The sequence below is a fragment of the Populus nigra genome, chromosome 5 (genome assembly GCF_951802175.1).
Source record: "Populus nigra chromosome 5, ddPopNigr1.1, whole genome shotgun sequence".
NCBI classification, from domain to species: Eukaryota; Viridiplantae; Streptophyta; class Magnoliopsida; order Malpighiales; family Salicaceae; genus Populus; species Populus nigra.
Window position 1 is genome coordinate 3,697,647 of NC_084856.1, and position 16,340 is coordinate 3,713,986.

At 31.9% G+C, this 16,340-nt stretch overlaps 2 protein-coding genes across 2 annotated transcripts; both read left to right on the forward strand.

Moving 5' to 3' along the window:
• The first annotated feature begins 8,969 nt into the window (after window positions 1–8,969).
• On the forward strand, window positions 8,970–11,773 carry LOC133693240 (aluminum-activated malate transporter 14-like). Its single transcript, XM_062114418.1, has 6 exons — window positions 8,970–9,454; window positions 9,572–9,712; window positions 10,351–10,623; window positions 10,781–10,899; window positions 11,048–11,191; window positions 11,284–11,773. The coding sequence occupies exons 1-6, from the start codon at window positions 9,178–9,180 to the stop codon at window positions 11,605–11,607; spliced, it is 1,278 nt and encodes a 425-aa protein (XP_061970402.1). The 5' UTR covers window positions 8,970–9,177; the 3' UTR covers window positions 11,608–11,773.
• A 4,080-nt stretch (window positions 11,774–15,853) lies between these two features.
• LOC133694280 (antifungal protein ginkbilobin-like protein) lies at window positions 15,854–16,255 on the forward strand. The gene has a single exon (XM_062115769.1). The coding sequence runs from the start codon at window positions 15,854–15,856 to the stop codon at window positions 16,253–16,255; it is 402 nt and encodes a 133-aa protein (XP_061971753.1).
• The last annotated feature ends 85 nt before the right edge of the window (window positions 16,256–16,340 follow it).

A 16,340-nucleotide genomic window follows, 5' to 3' on the forward strand; every position in this document is an offset into this window, starting at 1 on the left:
AGTAAGGGACTAGCTAGAACTAGAAGTCTAGAACTCCACGTTTTATTAAAACCTCGCTAAAACGATACTGTCGTACTCTCAACGAGGACAAGGAGCACCAGTATCATATCAATCTCCTTAACTTTATAAACTAGCTAGAATTGCATGGTTTGGTGGACTCTCCACTTGGGATTTCTTATCTTTTACCAACTCGTTTCCTTGCTCAGTATTTTGCCTGGATTGACACATTGAAGACAACTGCAAGCGCTTTTTGCTGTCGCCCGCACTCCCCGGCCTGGGAAAGTGCAACTTCACATGGCCAAGGATTTTCTGCCATTCACTAATGGTCGACAGTTGATTTCCGGTGAAAAGAAATCTCCCACCATATGACCGAACCTGGTACTGTCTTGGTTGCCGAGTAAATGGCTTTGCTTTAAGTCATTCGATAGTCTTGCCGTTAACAGAGGACTCCCCGAACTTTTCTTGCAAAATTTCTATTTTATCATCGAGTTTATTACTACATCAGTTTAGAATGTTTAATGGAGATAAGTTGACGTTATTCCCACATTTTTTTATGGACTAATCCCCGCTTGCTTTGACATGCATTAAAAGAAATTTCAACTAATGATGATACCATTAATTAGATTTGACGCAGGTGGGGATCGAGTCAGAGTAATATCTGATGATTTTGTCTCAGAATGAATATTAACATTGTTCATTTCAAATTCATGGTTCTCTAAGAAAATCAAAATAAAAAAATATTATTCCAATATTATTATATTTTTTTGTTATTGATCCAAGGAGTATATACGAAACTTTATATTTTTCTTAAGAATATAAACGAAACTACATGTTATAGTTATCGCAAGAGTTTGTTGATTTTCATTCACTGATGTTACAGTTTTAATGTACAATTTTATACTCAGATTGAATTTATTTAACTAGTGTCTCCTTTGCACTATACATGAAAAGAAAGATGTTACAACTATCTTATTCCAGAAGGTTTTGACGTGCAAGTGGGCAACCACTTTAACTAGGGCATGTGGAAGTTCAAGTGATAGCAGAAATTTTCTTGCAATTTGCAGACATCGTCAGTGCAGATAGCACCATCTCCATCCAAGAAATTATATACCTCTGACTTATACTGAACAATTTACAGATTAAGATAGACCATGCCACCATCCCACTTCTTTTTAACGTTGGGATAAAGGATGAGACGTGATCTGGGCTAGCTGCAGGGAAAGCTCACTGTCTTCCATTTTCATTTCTTACAAACAAAAATAAATTCCAAAGGAAGAATTCAACTGCAGTCCTCTGTGACCCATTTTGCAAAAGAAGAGTGCTGCTGAACTAATTAATGCACCCCATTAACATAAAACAGGCCTGGACCCTTTTTTGTTTTTAATTATCATTGGTATACACACACACACACACACACACACACACACACACACACAGCCAAAAATTAGGTCCTAATTAGACTGTGCGAAGTGCCTGATATCCCCAGCAGCCCAGTGATTAGTGCTCATGTTTGGCCAGCGCGGAACAGTGACACAATGATGAAGTGCTCTGGGACTGGATCACATTGTTGCGATTCTACTTGACACGATAACGATTAGGTAGATAGAGCGGCACTATATATTTACAGTACTCAGTTCTAGATGCACTGCATGGCTGCCCATTTAAGTAATGATATCTTGCGTCAATTGATGATTAAGCTAAGAGTTAATTAGGTCATGTGGCCTGAAAAAGGTTTCACTTTCTTTTATTTTTTTCCATTTTTGGTTTGTTGAGAGATTTAATGGATCTTAAACTACAAAATAGAACTACTCTCGTTACAATTAATTAAAAAAAACTGGAGTTTTTAGAACTCCAATCTAGCAATCACAATTTTCTCCTCTCCTCAACACAAACCAAGAAAAATTAGTGAATCGCATTAATCAACGAGAATAATCTTTAACTAATATTTGTGTATTGGCCAGACAAAAGCAGGTTGCAAGCAATATGGGTTAATTAATATGTTTTCTTGATGAGATTGAGGAGTGAAAAAAGGTAGGCGATGCACTCCTCCTGTACCGTGGGATCAGGTGGATGCCGGTGTATCGAAATATCACTATGATCAGGAAGGTTAATTAAATTCACCTTCTAAAAACATGGTTTTTAATTAAATTAATTGCTTAAATATAAATCTAGTATGTTTATTTTATGGTATTATATTTTATTTTATTTTCTTTCATGATTGTTGCTCAAGTGGCCCGTACAACCTGTTTTGTTGTCGTAGTGCAAGTTTTTACAATAGCATTACAACTTTCTTGATGAGCTCTTTTTAATGGTGGGTTTGTGTGTATGATGGAGTAAATATGAATTTTTAATTTTTTTTTGTTGAGTATGATATTGGTAATTTAATAATTTTAAAGTATTTCTTATAGTATACCTAGTTTTTTAATTCTTAATGTCTTTATTTTTAAAAAAAATAAAGAACAAAATATCTTACCCACGATAATTACGTTCAAGAATCTAGTAATTTCTAAGCTATATACATGCCATAGAGGCAAAAAAGCACTCACACTCTGCAGGATAATATCTTATAAGAGCCAGATATGCCTTTTATATATATATATATATATATATATATATATAAAACAATTATGCTCATGCAAGAATATTATTAACACCTCAAATCCGCACCGTGGCAAACGGGAGCAATGAAACTATTATTTAACTAATATTTTTGTATTGGACAGACAAAAGCAGGTTGCAAGCAATATGGGATAGTATTTTCTATTATTCTTGATGGGATTGAAGAGGATAAAAAAAAAAAAAAAGTTGGAAATGCACTCCTCCTGTACTGTGGAATCAGGTGGATCGACTATCCATCATCCTCTCATATAATATTCCTGAATTCTAAATTTGATAGATTTTAAATTTTTTTATATAGTTATGAATTTAAATTCTTTTAAAATTATTAAAATTTTATATAGTTTTTAATTTTAGATTTTATAAGATTAATTGAATACATGTAAATTGATACAAATATTTATGTTAATAAAAAAAATTATTGATTTCTTACTACACACAATAGCTTCAGATATATTTTAGTGTTCGGGATATTTATAATTGTGATAATGTTTGTTTTTTAAAATATTTATTTTTTATTTTTTATTTTTTATTTTAAAAAAATTATTTTTAATATCAACACATTAAAATAATTTAAAAAAATAAAAATAAAATAAAAATATTATTAATTTTTTTAAAAATAGTTTTAAAACTCGGTTGTTGTTTACCAGACTTGTTATCAGTGTACGGATGATTTCCGTGGCACGGACTTAGAAAGTTTATAATTGGTTGGTGATTACACGGACCATACACGGTATGCGAACAAAAATAAATTTCAGCTGATTCACATTGCAATTCAAGTACATTGCTTACAACGGCTCACGTCAGGGATTATAATTGGAATTGGAGATGGCAGGCATTACCTAACTAGGTGGCCAATCAGAGAGTTTATATATATATATATATATATATATATATATATATATATAACCAATATCCTCAGTTTTACACCTCCACAACATTCAATGATAAATTCATTACAAATTTATATGATCACTTTAATTCACGTTTGAGTTTTGAGAGGAAAACGTAATTATCCACTTGAATAAAAGGTTTTTATCTAACTCCCAACATTTGTATTCCATTGGTCTAAGAAAAATATTTTTTTATTAATGAAAAAGATATTTTTTTAATCCATTTGAGGTGAAATGAGATTAAGTCTTTCTTTGAATGATTCTAAGAACATATTTTCATATTGCTATGTTATATTTCAAAAAACTTAATAAATCTTTTATATACCAATCTCAAGATTTAAATTAAAAAATCTAAGAATATAACAGGTATTTTTAATGATCAAACTAATTAATGAATCAATATTTTATATGTTTTTTAAAAACACATAAAGCTCTGTCTAAAAAGGTTCGATAACAGGGTAGTAACCTACCAATATATAAGTCTAGCGAGCTGTCAGACCCAACATACTTGAATTCAACCACATGTTGAGCCCAAATAAACATAGGTCTGACAAGCTATCAGATCCAGCATGTTTGGATTCGACCATGTGCTGAGCCTAAGTAAATATGGATCTGATAACTTGCTAGATCTAACAAACTTGATTCAACCACGTGCCAAGCCTAAATAAATATGGGTCTAGCAACCTATCAAACCCAATGTACTTGGTTTCGGCCATGTGCCTAGCCTAATTAAGCGTAGGTTCGGTGAGCTGTCAAACCCAACATACTTAGGTTCACCCACATGTTAAGCATAAGTAAACATGGGTCAAGAAACCTGTCAGACCCAACGTACTTGGGTTCGGCCACGTGCTAAGCCCAAGTAAACGTGAGTCTAACGAGCCATCACTCTCAATATATTTGGGTTCAAACCACTTGCTAGCCCACATAAGTGTGGGTTTGGCAAGCTGTCACACTTAACATATTTGGTTTGAACACGTGTTGAGCTCAAATAAACGTGAGTCTAACGACTTACCGGACCCAACAAACTTGGGTTCGGCCACATGATGAGTCCAAGATGCCAGATCCAACACTATAGGGTTTAGTCAAATGCTGAATCCAAGATAATATGGGTTTGGTGAGCTGTCAGACTCACCGCACTTAGACTTGGCTACGCTCCAAGCCTAATTGGTCTATAAGTCGTTATAGACCTATCTTAGGGTCATAAGGCTCTATTTATTTATTCTTAAAACTTTTAACATGAATTATTCATATCAGGAATATTTGTCTCCCTACATCTATAGGTGTATAAAAGGTCTTCCAGTGGCCTATCACATTTTCATCACATTAATGAGGTGTAAGGGTTATTTGTCCTCTAATAATGATGTGTAAATGATTTTTATCCCTTAATAATTTTATCAGGAGAAAAAAAACTATATAGCCCCTTCATTTCATCTAAACAACAAAGTTCATGGATTATAAACACTCTTTGAACCATCCAGGTAAAGGATTTATAATTTCTATTCTCCAAATTCATACTTCATTTCTTAAAGCATTTATCATACTAAAACAAGAACAAACATACATGTTATTAGAATTTAAAGCTCATTCTAGCATTTATTATAATCTCTTACTAAAAGTCGCTGACTTTATTATTGGAGAATCTCTAAAACTCACTAAACGGACTGTTTTGCATGTGTTAAGCCTTCAACGACTAATCATCTATTTCTTAAGCTTTGGAGAAGAAAATATTAATATGAACGTGTGATTAACTATTATCCGGACATCAATTAACTTTATTCCTGAGCATATTAAATTTTAAAATATCATCACTAATCTCAAGATTCTCTAACAAAAATATGCATAAAAGTGATTGAATTAAAGTGCATTAATTGATGCATATAATTTATAATTTGAGATTATATTCGGATTGAGTTGAGTATGATTATTACTCAAAATCTAATTAAATTTGGATAATAAACTGTAAAACATTTTTCTTAGGTTTGAAAGTGATCTGTCTTCTCTCTCCATGGATTACAAAATTTTCTAATTACCCTCTTGAGATTTCGATTTTATTCTCATTTCATTCCTCAATTCTTCTTCGTTAATTTGTTTTTCATTATCCAGCGTTGATGTAACATAATAAGTAAATTCTCAACTTCTATAACATTCCCCAGCCAAGATTGATGGATGGCTCGGAGACGAGAAAACGAGAAACCAGAAGCTCAAATTAATAAGTATTTAAGAAAAGTAATTATAAACATGGGAGAAATTAGCAGATCTCCAACAACACCTCATGAGGAAAGTTTCTCGTTTTACTCTTCAAATATAAGCCATGTATACACATACAAGTTGGACATTCTTCTAGCATTCGATCATCAAACTAGCAGCAGTAAAACTCGTTTGAAGCTTTCATAACATGGAAGAGTTTGCTTGTTGCTTTAGTTAGAAGTCAAAAAAGGAAGGCTTATTTGTCGTTGTATTGCAAATTCACCAGCTCTTTCCTTGAAAAGGTGGTAACAGATGTTTCAGTCGGTTTTAGCTGGTTGTTTTCCAGGAACTTTAACTTCAGGGTATAATTAAGCTTTAGACCATAGCCATAATATCATATGGGCAGGTTTGTGTCAGTGTCAGCTGGATCTGTGCTGCTCCTAATTAATATACTAGCAACGGTACATATATAATGGCAATCACTCAAAATAAAAAATAAAAAAAATGTCAAGAGCACTAGTGAAGTGTCGTCTTTCCCAGAATAATAACAATTGGACTGGTTGACATTGGTGACAGATAAAGCATAAAACTCCAGAGCATTGTTGCTTAGAAAATTGATCACTTTCTTGATCTCTTCTGCTCCATTAAAGTTAATGCTAGTGCCACCATCCCAAACGCGTGGAAATGGAAAGGTACGATCTTCGTACACAAAAAGAAGTAGTAGGAAAATGATGCTTATTATTACAGTCCTATAAATAAATAAATAAATAGATTTATAGCCTGAAAAGTAGAGGAGGATGTGCCTTCCAGGTGTCTTCTAAGAAATTATCGCAAGCTTTTTTTGTCAGCCTCGAATAAAATAAGACCAATCTAATTGATTCTGGGTGAGGAAAACATTACAAACGTAGAAGGTGCCATTGGTAATCTGAGGGCACCAGCGAATACCTTCCTATCCTTTCATTAGCACGCAAGGGGGGAGGTGTGTGAAACACTAGATTTCTATGGATGGAAATCGGAAGTTCAAGTTGTCCAATCGGAAGCCGGCGGCGGAAAACACTCGTTAGACAAAAATTACCAGTAGTGCCATTAATGATGCGCCGTGGAAGGAATCTTAGCTATTTAATATATATATATATATATATATATATATATATATATATAGACTGTTATAACATTTTTTATATAAAAAAACTTCTGATAACCAAAATTTAATCAACAAATAACTAAAATTAAAATATTTATTTTCACAACATAGATCATGTATTCGATCGTATTCAATAAATCTATTTTGTATGATAATTTTTTTTATTAATTACTCTATTTTATAAAAAAACATAATGAATAAAATTATAAACAATCATTCTAAACAAATTATGAAACTTAATTTTTAATTTTTTTTCAAATTCAAAACCTCAATCCAAAAATTATATATAAAAAATATATGGCTTATATACCTTTAATTTTAATTAATTATACACAGTTTATTGTTTTATGCTTAAAGCATTCTGCTACGTTATTATTTGACTCATTAATTAGAGATTTTATGTTCATGCAAAATTTCTAGATCACATCGAATTAAACTAAACAGTAGCATTTTACACAACTAAATATAAATATAAAAAAAATAAAGAAATAACTACAGTGAGTCTTATGAAAAATCATTTGAGTATTTCCACCTAGCTAGCTAGGCTTTGATATAATCTTTTTATTAATTCAATTTTAAATGAAATTTGAATTTGTATTTTTAATATATATTTTATGATTTCATTAGAAATATTTTTGTGAATTCCAAATTTATATTTTTTATTGAATTATATTTTTTGACTAAATTTGCTTTTTAATGGAATCATAAAATGGATTTTTACGGAGATCTAATTGATAAGATATCTAGACTTTTGAGAGGAGGAATTGGAAGCTTACAAGATATATATGAAAACAATATTCTTCGTTAGTTTTATTAACGGAAACAAATAAAGTGAATATTCTCTTATTCATAAAAATCAAATTAAAGAACGATAGAGCTCATATATTTAATTTTTTTAAGATTGTCAAATGAAATTAATTAATATTTTTAATTTAAAAAAGAAACGCTATATATCTTCAAGTTGAGACATCAGAAGGGCTGGCTCTACATCAATACCTAATTTCTTAGCGATGGTGACACTAACTTCAGTGATTTGTGCAATCAAATAAAGCATTAGATTTTTCTTCAAACGAGAGAAAACAAGACAGGCCATTCAAACCCAATTTTGAAGAGCTACTCAACATGATCACGTAAGAGACAACAGCAAGTGGTGTGTAAAATTAATATAATAGGAAAAATCCCACTATGGTATGTATGTGGTGTCACTTTCTACTTAATGATCACTAAAGTATAAATTTATTTATTTATCTGCTTTACTCGGTGTCTCCTGCGTTGACTCGTCGTCAAACCGACTTCGTTTCTCTCTAGCTCTAGGGCTTCAATATTCAAACCATCCTACGTCTCTCGAGGACATTAACGATATGTATTTCACCAAGACTGTGAAAATAAAATCTCGGCCACTTGGATTAAAAAGAAATTGTCAATAAGTGAATTGCTCTATCGCGCACTATCTAGACGTACACACACGAGTAAAGTACATTCAAGAAAATTTTGGGATACTTGAGATGGTCTTAAAGGAATCATGATCACTTATCAAATACGACAATGCTAGTTCCACCCGTTCTTGCAACCATTTGCGTGACATAGTAATCGAAAATGCTTGACTAGATTTAATGAACTAACTAGGACTGTCGGCCTTTGGCTTCTCTATTGGCGATGCAAGTTGCAACCGGTGATTTTTTATTAATCATCCAGCAGTATCTCTATACTAATTTTATACGATTTTCAAGAATTTAAATTGATATACGAGGTTTCAAGGTATAATTTTATGTTATGTTATTTCTCAAGTTTAAATCGATCCCAGCTATTCTTCTTAACTTGAGTTTAGATTAATTACTGACACAGCCATATCATGGTTCGCCCTATGCCAAAATGGATGGACAGGCTAGCTACCTGTAATTAACATCAAGTAAATTGTGTTTTCAACTTAAGACAAATGTTTATACGTATACATACATCAAGGTGATGCGAGAAGACGATCCCCCGCATTACTGTAGCAGAAGGTACACTTGTGTTGTTCAAGGTGTTCCACTAGATCACGCTAAGTTCACTAAAACGAACCCAACGTTAAGATAAATATTGCAGGCTTACATGTTTCAGTGCATTACCCCATGGCCATGTAATTAAGTGTGTGTGATTTGAAATGTGAAACCGTGTATTTCCACTTTGAAGCTTCGGCACAATTACTGTTTGTTTCACTTTTTTTTATATCTCGAGCGATCGATCCTTGTTGTTATAAATACATGCACCCTCTCCACCTCAACCATTCAACAAACCAAGTCATATTTTTTTCGAGGAAAACAAAATAGCCGATAGTACCACCAACTAAGTAATATCATGGGCTCAGTTGTTATCCCTATCCCAGATGGAGATCAGGGATTTACTCATGATCTCAAACAGGAAAAGAAATTCCGAGTTTCTCTAAGTCCTGTTATTTCTTATGTCCAGAAAAATAGGGATACCATAAGAAAAGCTATTCACGCCATCAAAGTTGGAATTGCTCTGGTTTTGGTTTCTCTTGTCTACTTCCTTGACACTCTCTATGATGAAGTTGGAGACGATAATGCGATGTGGGCTATAATGACTGTTGTGGTCATCTTTGAGTTCCATGCAGGTTGATATATATACTATATAGTATTAATTTGTTTAAACTGTCGTAACAAATATTGCATTTGCATGCGATGCTATGTTTTCCAAACTTTTTCTTGATTTGATATCACATGCATTTCAGGAGCTACCCTTAGCAAGGGCTTGAGTCGTGGAATCGGGACTGTTTTAGGAGGCGGATTGGGATATTTAGCAGCCGTTTTAGGTCAGCAAGTTGGTGGTATCGGCAACCCTTTTGTCGTTGGTGTTTCTGTCTTTATTTTTGGTAAGGTTTTCATCCTTCCCAGGCTTCAAGATCAATAAAAAATTCCAAAAAAAAAAATTGATGAATATTGCTACAACAATCAACATTGCTTTTCTTCTTTAACCATAAAAGTTTTCGAGGCCATTACAATTATAAACGTTCCTCGCCATTCTTCAGCGACATCCCAGTTTCTTGTAAAAACAAATCCCAGTTTCTCTGTGCTCCATAGTCAAATACGTTGTTCATTGCTTGCTTCTAGAATGAAAATATTTTATTCTGATCTCTTAATTAGTTAATGAATATTCCTTGTGTGTGCATTCCATTCCATGTGACAGCGAACAGTAAAGTGATATATATGCTATCACGACATCTAAAACTTAATTTCAAACACTAACTTTATCGGTTTAATTATCATACACACTATGCCTAAGCCCCCTGTGTCAACTTTGTTCTTTATTAATTTCTGCCCTCGCTTTTAATGTACATTTAAAAAAATAGGCCTCCGGTTCACTCAAATTAATCTTGCTTTTAATTATTATCTTAAGAGCAGAAAATACAACGATATATTTTGCATATACATGCATATGTCCATAGAATGTTTGATCAATTTCGTTTAATGTTTTCGATACTCATAATTGACAATACTGATTATGGATCAGGTGGGGCAGCAACATACGCTAGACTGAATCCAAACATTAAGAAGAGATATGACTATGGGGTGATGATATTCATCCTCACATTCAATCTGGTTTCAGTATCCGGTTTACGTGAAGAGAATGTCATTGAAATAGCCCGCGAACGTCTCGTGATGATTGTTTTGGGCTTCGCCATCTGCATTTGCATAAGCTTGTTTGTGTTTCCCATGTGGGCTAGCGATGAGCTTCATGATTCTATGGTATCCAAATTTGAAGGCCTTGCAAGCTCCATAGAAGGTAGGCAATATATTTTCAAAAAAAAAAATCAATTAAGAACTACACTGATAAAATTAACGGTTTGTGAAAAATATAAATTTTCAGAATGTATATTCTATATTTTATCCTTTTTGACAGTAAGAACTAGAAAGGAGTGAGAATTTAAATCGTTTTGCAGGATGCATAGAGGAGTATTTCAGATTAGTCAATGAAAAGGAAAACCAGTCAGTTCAGCCGACTGCTAGTTTCAGGGACTGCATATCAGTGCTAAACTCCAAGGCAAAGGATGAATCCTTGGTATAATATTTCTTTTCTTTGTCTCCCAATAACTTGACAATAGCACAAGTATCTCGCTGTCAAACCAATGTTCCCATTTAATTTGGTATTTCTTCAATCCCAAAACACATGGAGTCTCTGATTATTAAAAGTTGTACTCTCTTCTTAGGTATATTTTGCGAAATGGGAGCCGTGGCATGGCAGATTTGGGCTATCCCATCCTTGGGAGAAATACCAAAACATTGGAGAGGTTCTTAGAGAATTGGCTGCGATCATTCTTTCACTTAAGGGTTCTCTTAATTCTCCCGAAGAGGTAACTAATATGTACTAAACTTTTTCTTTCAACATTTGTATTCAAGTTTCCGAAGTTTTTTTACTTAAACCATTCAAACTGTGTTATAATAGCCATTGCAAGCTTTGAGAGAGTCAATAAAAGAACCTTGTGAAGCAGCCGGGTCATCACTTGCTTGGACTCTGAGAGAGCTTGGAGAGAGCATCATGAAAATGAGAAGGTGCCAGCCAAGGGCTTTCATAGTACCTAAGTTAAAATTAGTGAGACAAGAGCTTAGTCAGGTCATGTGTCCTTTCAAATTAGGGAAACTTGATAATGCTGAGGGATTTGCAGTAGCAAGCTTTGTGTTCACACTAATGGGGGTGGTAGAGAAGCTGGAAGATTTATCCAAGGAGGTAGAAGAGCTTGGAGAACTTGCTGGTTTCCTTCAAGACTAAAGTTCTAAATTATGCACAACTATTCGCCAATTTTTTGGCTTGGCTGATAAACTATTCAGAGAAAGGCACGCACTGATCACTGCTTGGCAATGTCAGCAGAGCGCATATATCTTGTTTTAACATGTAAATTTACTGATAAATATTATGGAAATATTATTAACAGCTATGCTAATGTTATATTATTTTTTATCTTATAAAAGAAATTAATGTAAATTTATATATATATATATATATATATATATATATATATATATATAGTGTACTCATGCTATGCAATCGTGCCCGCAAAGGTAATCAAGAAATTATAATTACTCAAACCTAAACCGGCAATTTGGATGAAATCTTACTCAGCCGTCGAAGGAACAAATTAAAGTCTCAGCGTAAACCACCAAACTACAAAGGGGCAAATGCGGACCGCAAAAATTGTCGTTTAAGGGTGTCACAAACTGCCCTCTAAAGTGAACAAAGATGCATGCGCTCTTTGAAAATACGGCCCAAACAATTTTTTATAAAAATAAAATAATTTTTAAATTTTAATATGTTAATATTAAAAATAATTTTTTAAAAAATAAAAATATATATTATTTTAATATATTAAAAAAAAATACTTTGAATAAATAACATGAAACTCCAATATAACATAACATGGGTAGAGGCGTCATGCCTTTTCAATTGTGAATCGCCTGGCCCACGATCCACCTTGAAATCAGATGCCATAAATCTTGGCCGAAAACCACTCTAAGTTTGAATAATAGGTAATAAAAGGTGGTTTTTATTTGAAAATATATTAAAATAATAATTTTTTATTTTTAACGTTAACATATTAAAATAATTTAAAATAAAAAATAAAAAATAAAAAGCTACTTTATTCAGGGGTTTAAGACCTGCGTCGCACCATCATTAGCTTTTGGGCTTGGTTGGTAAAAGGGCTAAAAGTGGGGTAGCATTCGTCATTAGTGTTGTCCTGAGCAGAATCGAGCAGATGGCTGAGAGACAAAGGCTGCGGTCCCCAATATTAATGAATATTGTCGGCAATCGTCTCAACCTCTCTTCTCCCAGGGCAATTCTCGCTTCACTTGTTTTTCCTTTAATATATGATATGATTGATATCCTTTCGTATTTTTTAAATTTAAATTATTAAATTAAAAAAAATTGTTTAATTATTCATTATTAAAAAAAAAGACCAGAAAAAAAAACTAAAATTAAATAAATAAATAAAACATTGAAAAAACTGAGTGGTTTAATATTTTTTATAATTGGCTTGCAAGCAAGCTCTAAATTGTAGGGACCAAAAATTTGTTTTACATAAAACAATAATGTTCAAGTTTTCGAGAATTTTTTGACATTGTTATTAAATCTAAAAATATAATTAATTTGATTTTTTTTATTAATGAAAATTTTCATTTCATATATGTATGTTCAATAAAATAAATCGAGACTTATATATATTAATAAATGATAAAACGAATTTATTGATGTAAACAAAAAATTGAGTAAGGAAACTAAAATAAAAATGAATATTAAGATATCTAATCTTATATAATTTTTTAAATTTTGTATCTAATTATAGAACATAGTTTTTTTAAAAAAAAATCATTTTAAATAATCACAAAACATATATTTTTCAAGTCTAAAATCAATTTTTTATTGACATTTTCCTTATTTATCTTAGTGAATGTAAGATTTTAAATCATAATCAATGTTTCTGATAGAAATAATATGATTGTTAAAGCAAATTAAAAAAAAAAATGTTGTCCATATTTCATGCATGATTGAAAGCTAAAAATAATCATAAATGTATTAAAATCATATTCAAAATCTATTTAAAAATTTTAAAAGAAATATTTGAGTCGAATTTCCCTGAATAATATATAATTATATTATTATTTTCATTTAAGATATATAATAAAAAAATAGTAAAATAAAAATAAAAATTTATAATATTATTTAATAATCACATTAAAAACAATAAATAAATGAATAAGTATGGTAATTTTATTGTTTTGAGTTCCAAAAAAGATTTTTTTTTAAAAAAGAAGGGGCATCAAAAAGGAACCCCACCTTCTAGCTTTTTAGCACCAGACTAAGCATGTGTGGATCTTTAGGTCATATCCACATGTCTAGCCTTGTTTTTTATGTTTTTTATTAAGATGGTAGATAACATGTCATATGATTCTTTTTTTTAGAAAAAAATAAAATGAACATCATATCGTCTGTTAAGATAAACAACATGTTGTTCGCTTATCCAGTTCAAAGTAAACGAACAGGCTGGAAACTAGGAAGAAAATATCATTTTATTTTTGGACCTCACAACCCCTTTTCCCACCATTTTGTTAGTTGAAAACACATGGAAAACAATATACACAACTTAATAAACCCATTTATTCCCTTCAAGTTGCCAAAAAAAATTGATCAAAAAATCAAAATTTTTTCAAGCCTTGATTTACTTTTTTCAATTAATTTGAATGTCATTAATCACTATCATTCAACTCCTCTCATTGAATGGAATATTTAGACACCAAACTTGATCATTTTTATGATCGGATCCGTAATAACCTACCATTATGTATCTCTATCACTGTTTTTCGGCAAGTTTTTCTCTCATTTATAGATTTAAAAATGAATAAAATAAATTTGTGGATCAAATTAAATATGGGTAAAAACTTTGGATCAAACTTATTGTTTTCCGTGTTTTGCAATTTAATCCCCTTTTTTTATTTAGAACTTCTATAGTAACGGCAATACTAATTTCATATAATTAGGCAATTGAAGAATGTAATTAAAAGAAAAAAAAAGTTTGAATTTATAAAAAAAATGATTTGTGGAACAATGAAGCTCTCTAAAAAAGTGTTAGGTTTTATTAGATGTATAAGATAATCATTCAAAATTAATGATAAGATTTTGATATTACGAACATGAGAATAATCTAAAATCCTCATCGTAGCTATAAAATAGGGATAAATACAATTCAGCTCTAACTTATCATGTATTTCGCATGTTATTCTTTCACTTTGAAAAAAAAAAACCAAACACAAAAGAAAGTGAAAGAATAAAATCATAATTTATAAAAAATGATAAGAATATATCTCTTATTATTTCTCTTCCCCACTTATATTTATCTATTTTTATAAAATGAATCTCATTGAGTAATTAAAAAAATATCATTAATTATAGCTTGAACACCATAAAATTCTTCTACCTTATTTAAGTGATGATATAAACTCATAAATCTAATATCATATTTAGGCTTGATTTTATTAATGAATTTCCAGAGAAAGATTTTCTCCATAACCAAGGTAAAAATTAGAATATATATATATACACACCAATTAGTTAAATTAGAAAAATAAAAAAATATACGTGTGTATGTATTTTTTTTACTTTATATAATTATTATTTTTTTTTAAGTTTTCAATTAGATTTCAAAGAAATTCGTACCTCTCATTTATTTATTAATGTTATATCTCATTAGTGATGTTAAATTAAATTAAATATCAAACACAAGTTTCAGCACTCAGAATCAAATGATCCCAACCAAAAATCAAGAACCCCCATTTGCATTCATGATGGTCGAAAAAAATGTCAGCTCAAAGAAAAAAAAAAAGAAAGAAGCCCAGTTCCACATTTAAGCCACTAAAATCATATGAATTAACTCTCCAAAATTCGAAGAAAAAAAAGATATTAATCAAATTCCAATTAAAGGACCCAAAGAACTATTAATGGAGCAAATTCAACACTGTTTTTGACCGAGTCAGAATCAATCCTCCTTACTCAAAGACTTCTAATCCATCTTCTTCCCCACATAACCAATTCCTCAAAAACCATAATCAATCTTGTAAACCCACCTCCACAAATCAACCAAGTTTCCTACATTCACGTCACCGACCTATCAAAATCCATAAAACCCATTCTTCACCACCATTCAACAACATAAAACAGTGATAGCGCATGAGGGTTTTGGGTGAAGAACGTTTTCTATTTTTATTTTGATAATGGAGAGAGAAGCTCTTATATGAGAAAAAAAAAATGGAAGAGATGGAGAGATTTCATGGGTTGGGGACCGAACTGTGAAACACGTCATAGGTTTAGGAGCTTGTTTGTATTTATTCTTACAAGCTATAAGACACATTAAAAGGACAAAAATCACTCCTTTAATTGTGAAAAATGATGTAGAAACCAATGAATGCTTGAAATAAGAAGTCAAGGAGAAGCTTCATTTCTGATCAAAATCAAGAGAACAAGAAACATGGGCTTTCCTCCAAAGCTGGCCCTGGTTTTCATCGGATTCTTCGGATGGTGCGTCATTGCTACAAGTGTTCCTGATGCCAACGTGACAACTGTTCTCTGCAACTCAGGGGTGTACTCAAAGGGTGATCCTTTTGGTACTAGTCTAGCTTATGTCCTTGCAGAAATTGAGGCTGTAACCCCAACGAGCAAGAATTATGACTACTTCAACATCTCTCCTTATCCTAATGCTGTTGCCTATGGTCATGCTGCTTGTAATCAGAACCTCACCAGCTCCGACTGCTCATCATGTCTTGGTGCGGCTAAAACAGCCATGTTTGCGAGTTGTCAAAGCCGAATAGGGGCTCGTTCGGTGCTCCATGATTGTACGATTAGGTATGAGCAATACCCATTTTCTGATTAAACAATTGGGCTCTCGACAAGATAGGATTTTTCTTTGGCTACCATGTTATCTATGTACACCATGGACAGTGTGTCCAAACTTATCC

Excerpts from the sequence above, each read along its gene's own strand:
- LOC133693240 (XM_062114418.1), top strand. The coding sequence starts at position 9,178 with ATGGGCTCAGTTGTTATCCCTATCCCAGATGGAGATCAGGGATTTACT. Across the intron at positions 9,455-9,571 it reads CATCTTTGAGTTCCATGCAG|GAGCTACCCTTAGCAAGGGC; the intron begins GTTGATATATAT and ends CATGCATTTCAG. Across the intron at positions 11,192-11,283 it reads CTCTTAATTCTCCCGAAGAG|CCATTGCAAGCTTTGAGAGA; the intron begins GTAACTAATATG and ends GTGTTATAATAG.
- LOC133694280 (XM_062115769.1), top strand. The coding sequence starts at position 15,854 with ATGGGCTTTCCTCCAAAGCTGGCCCTGGTTTTCATCGGATTCTTCGGA.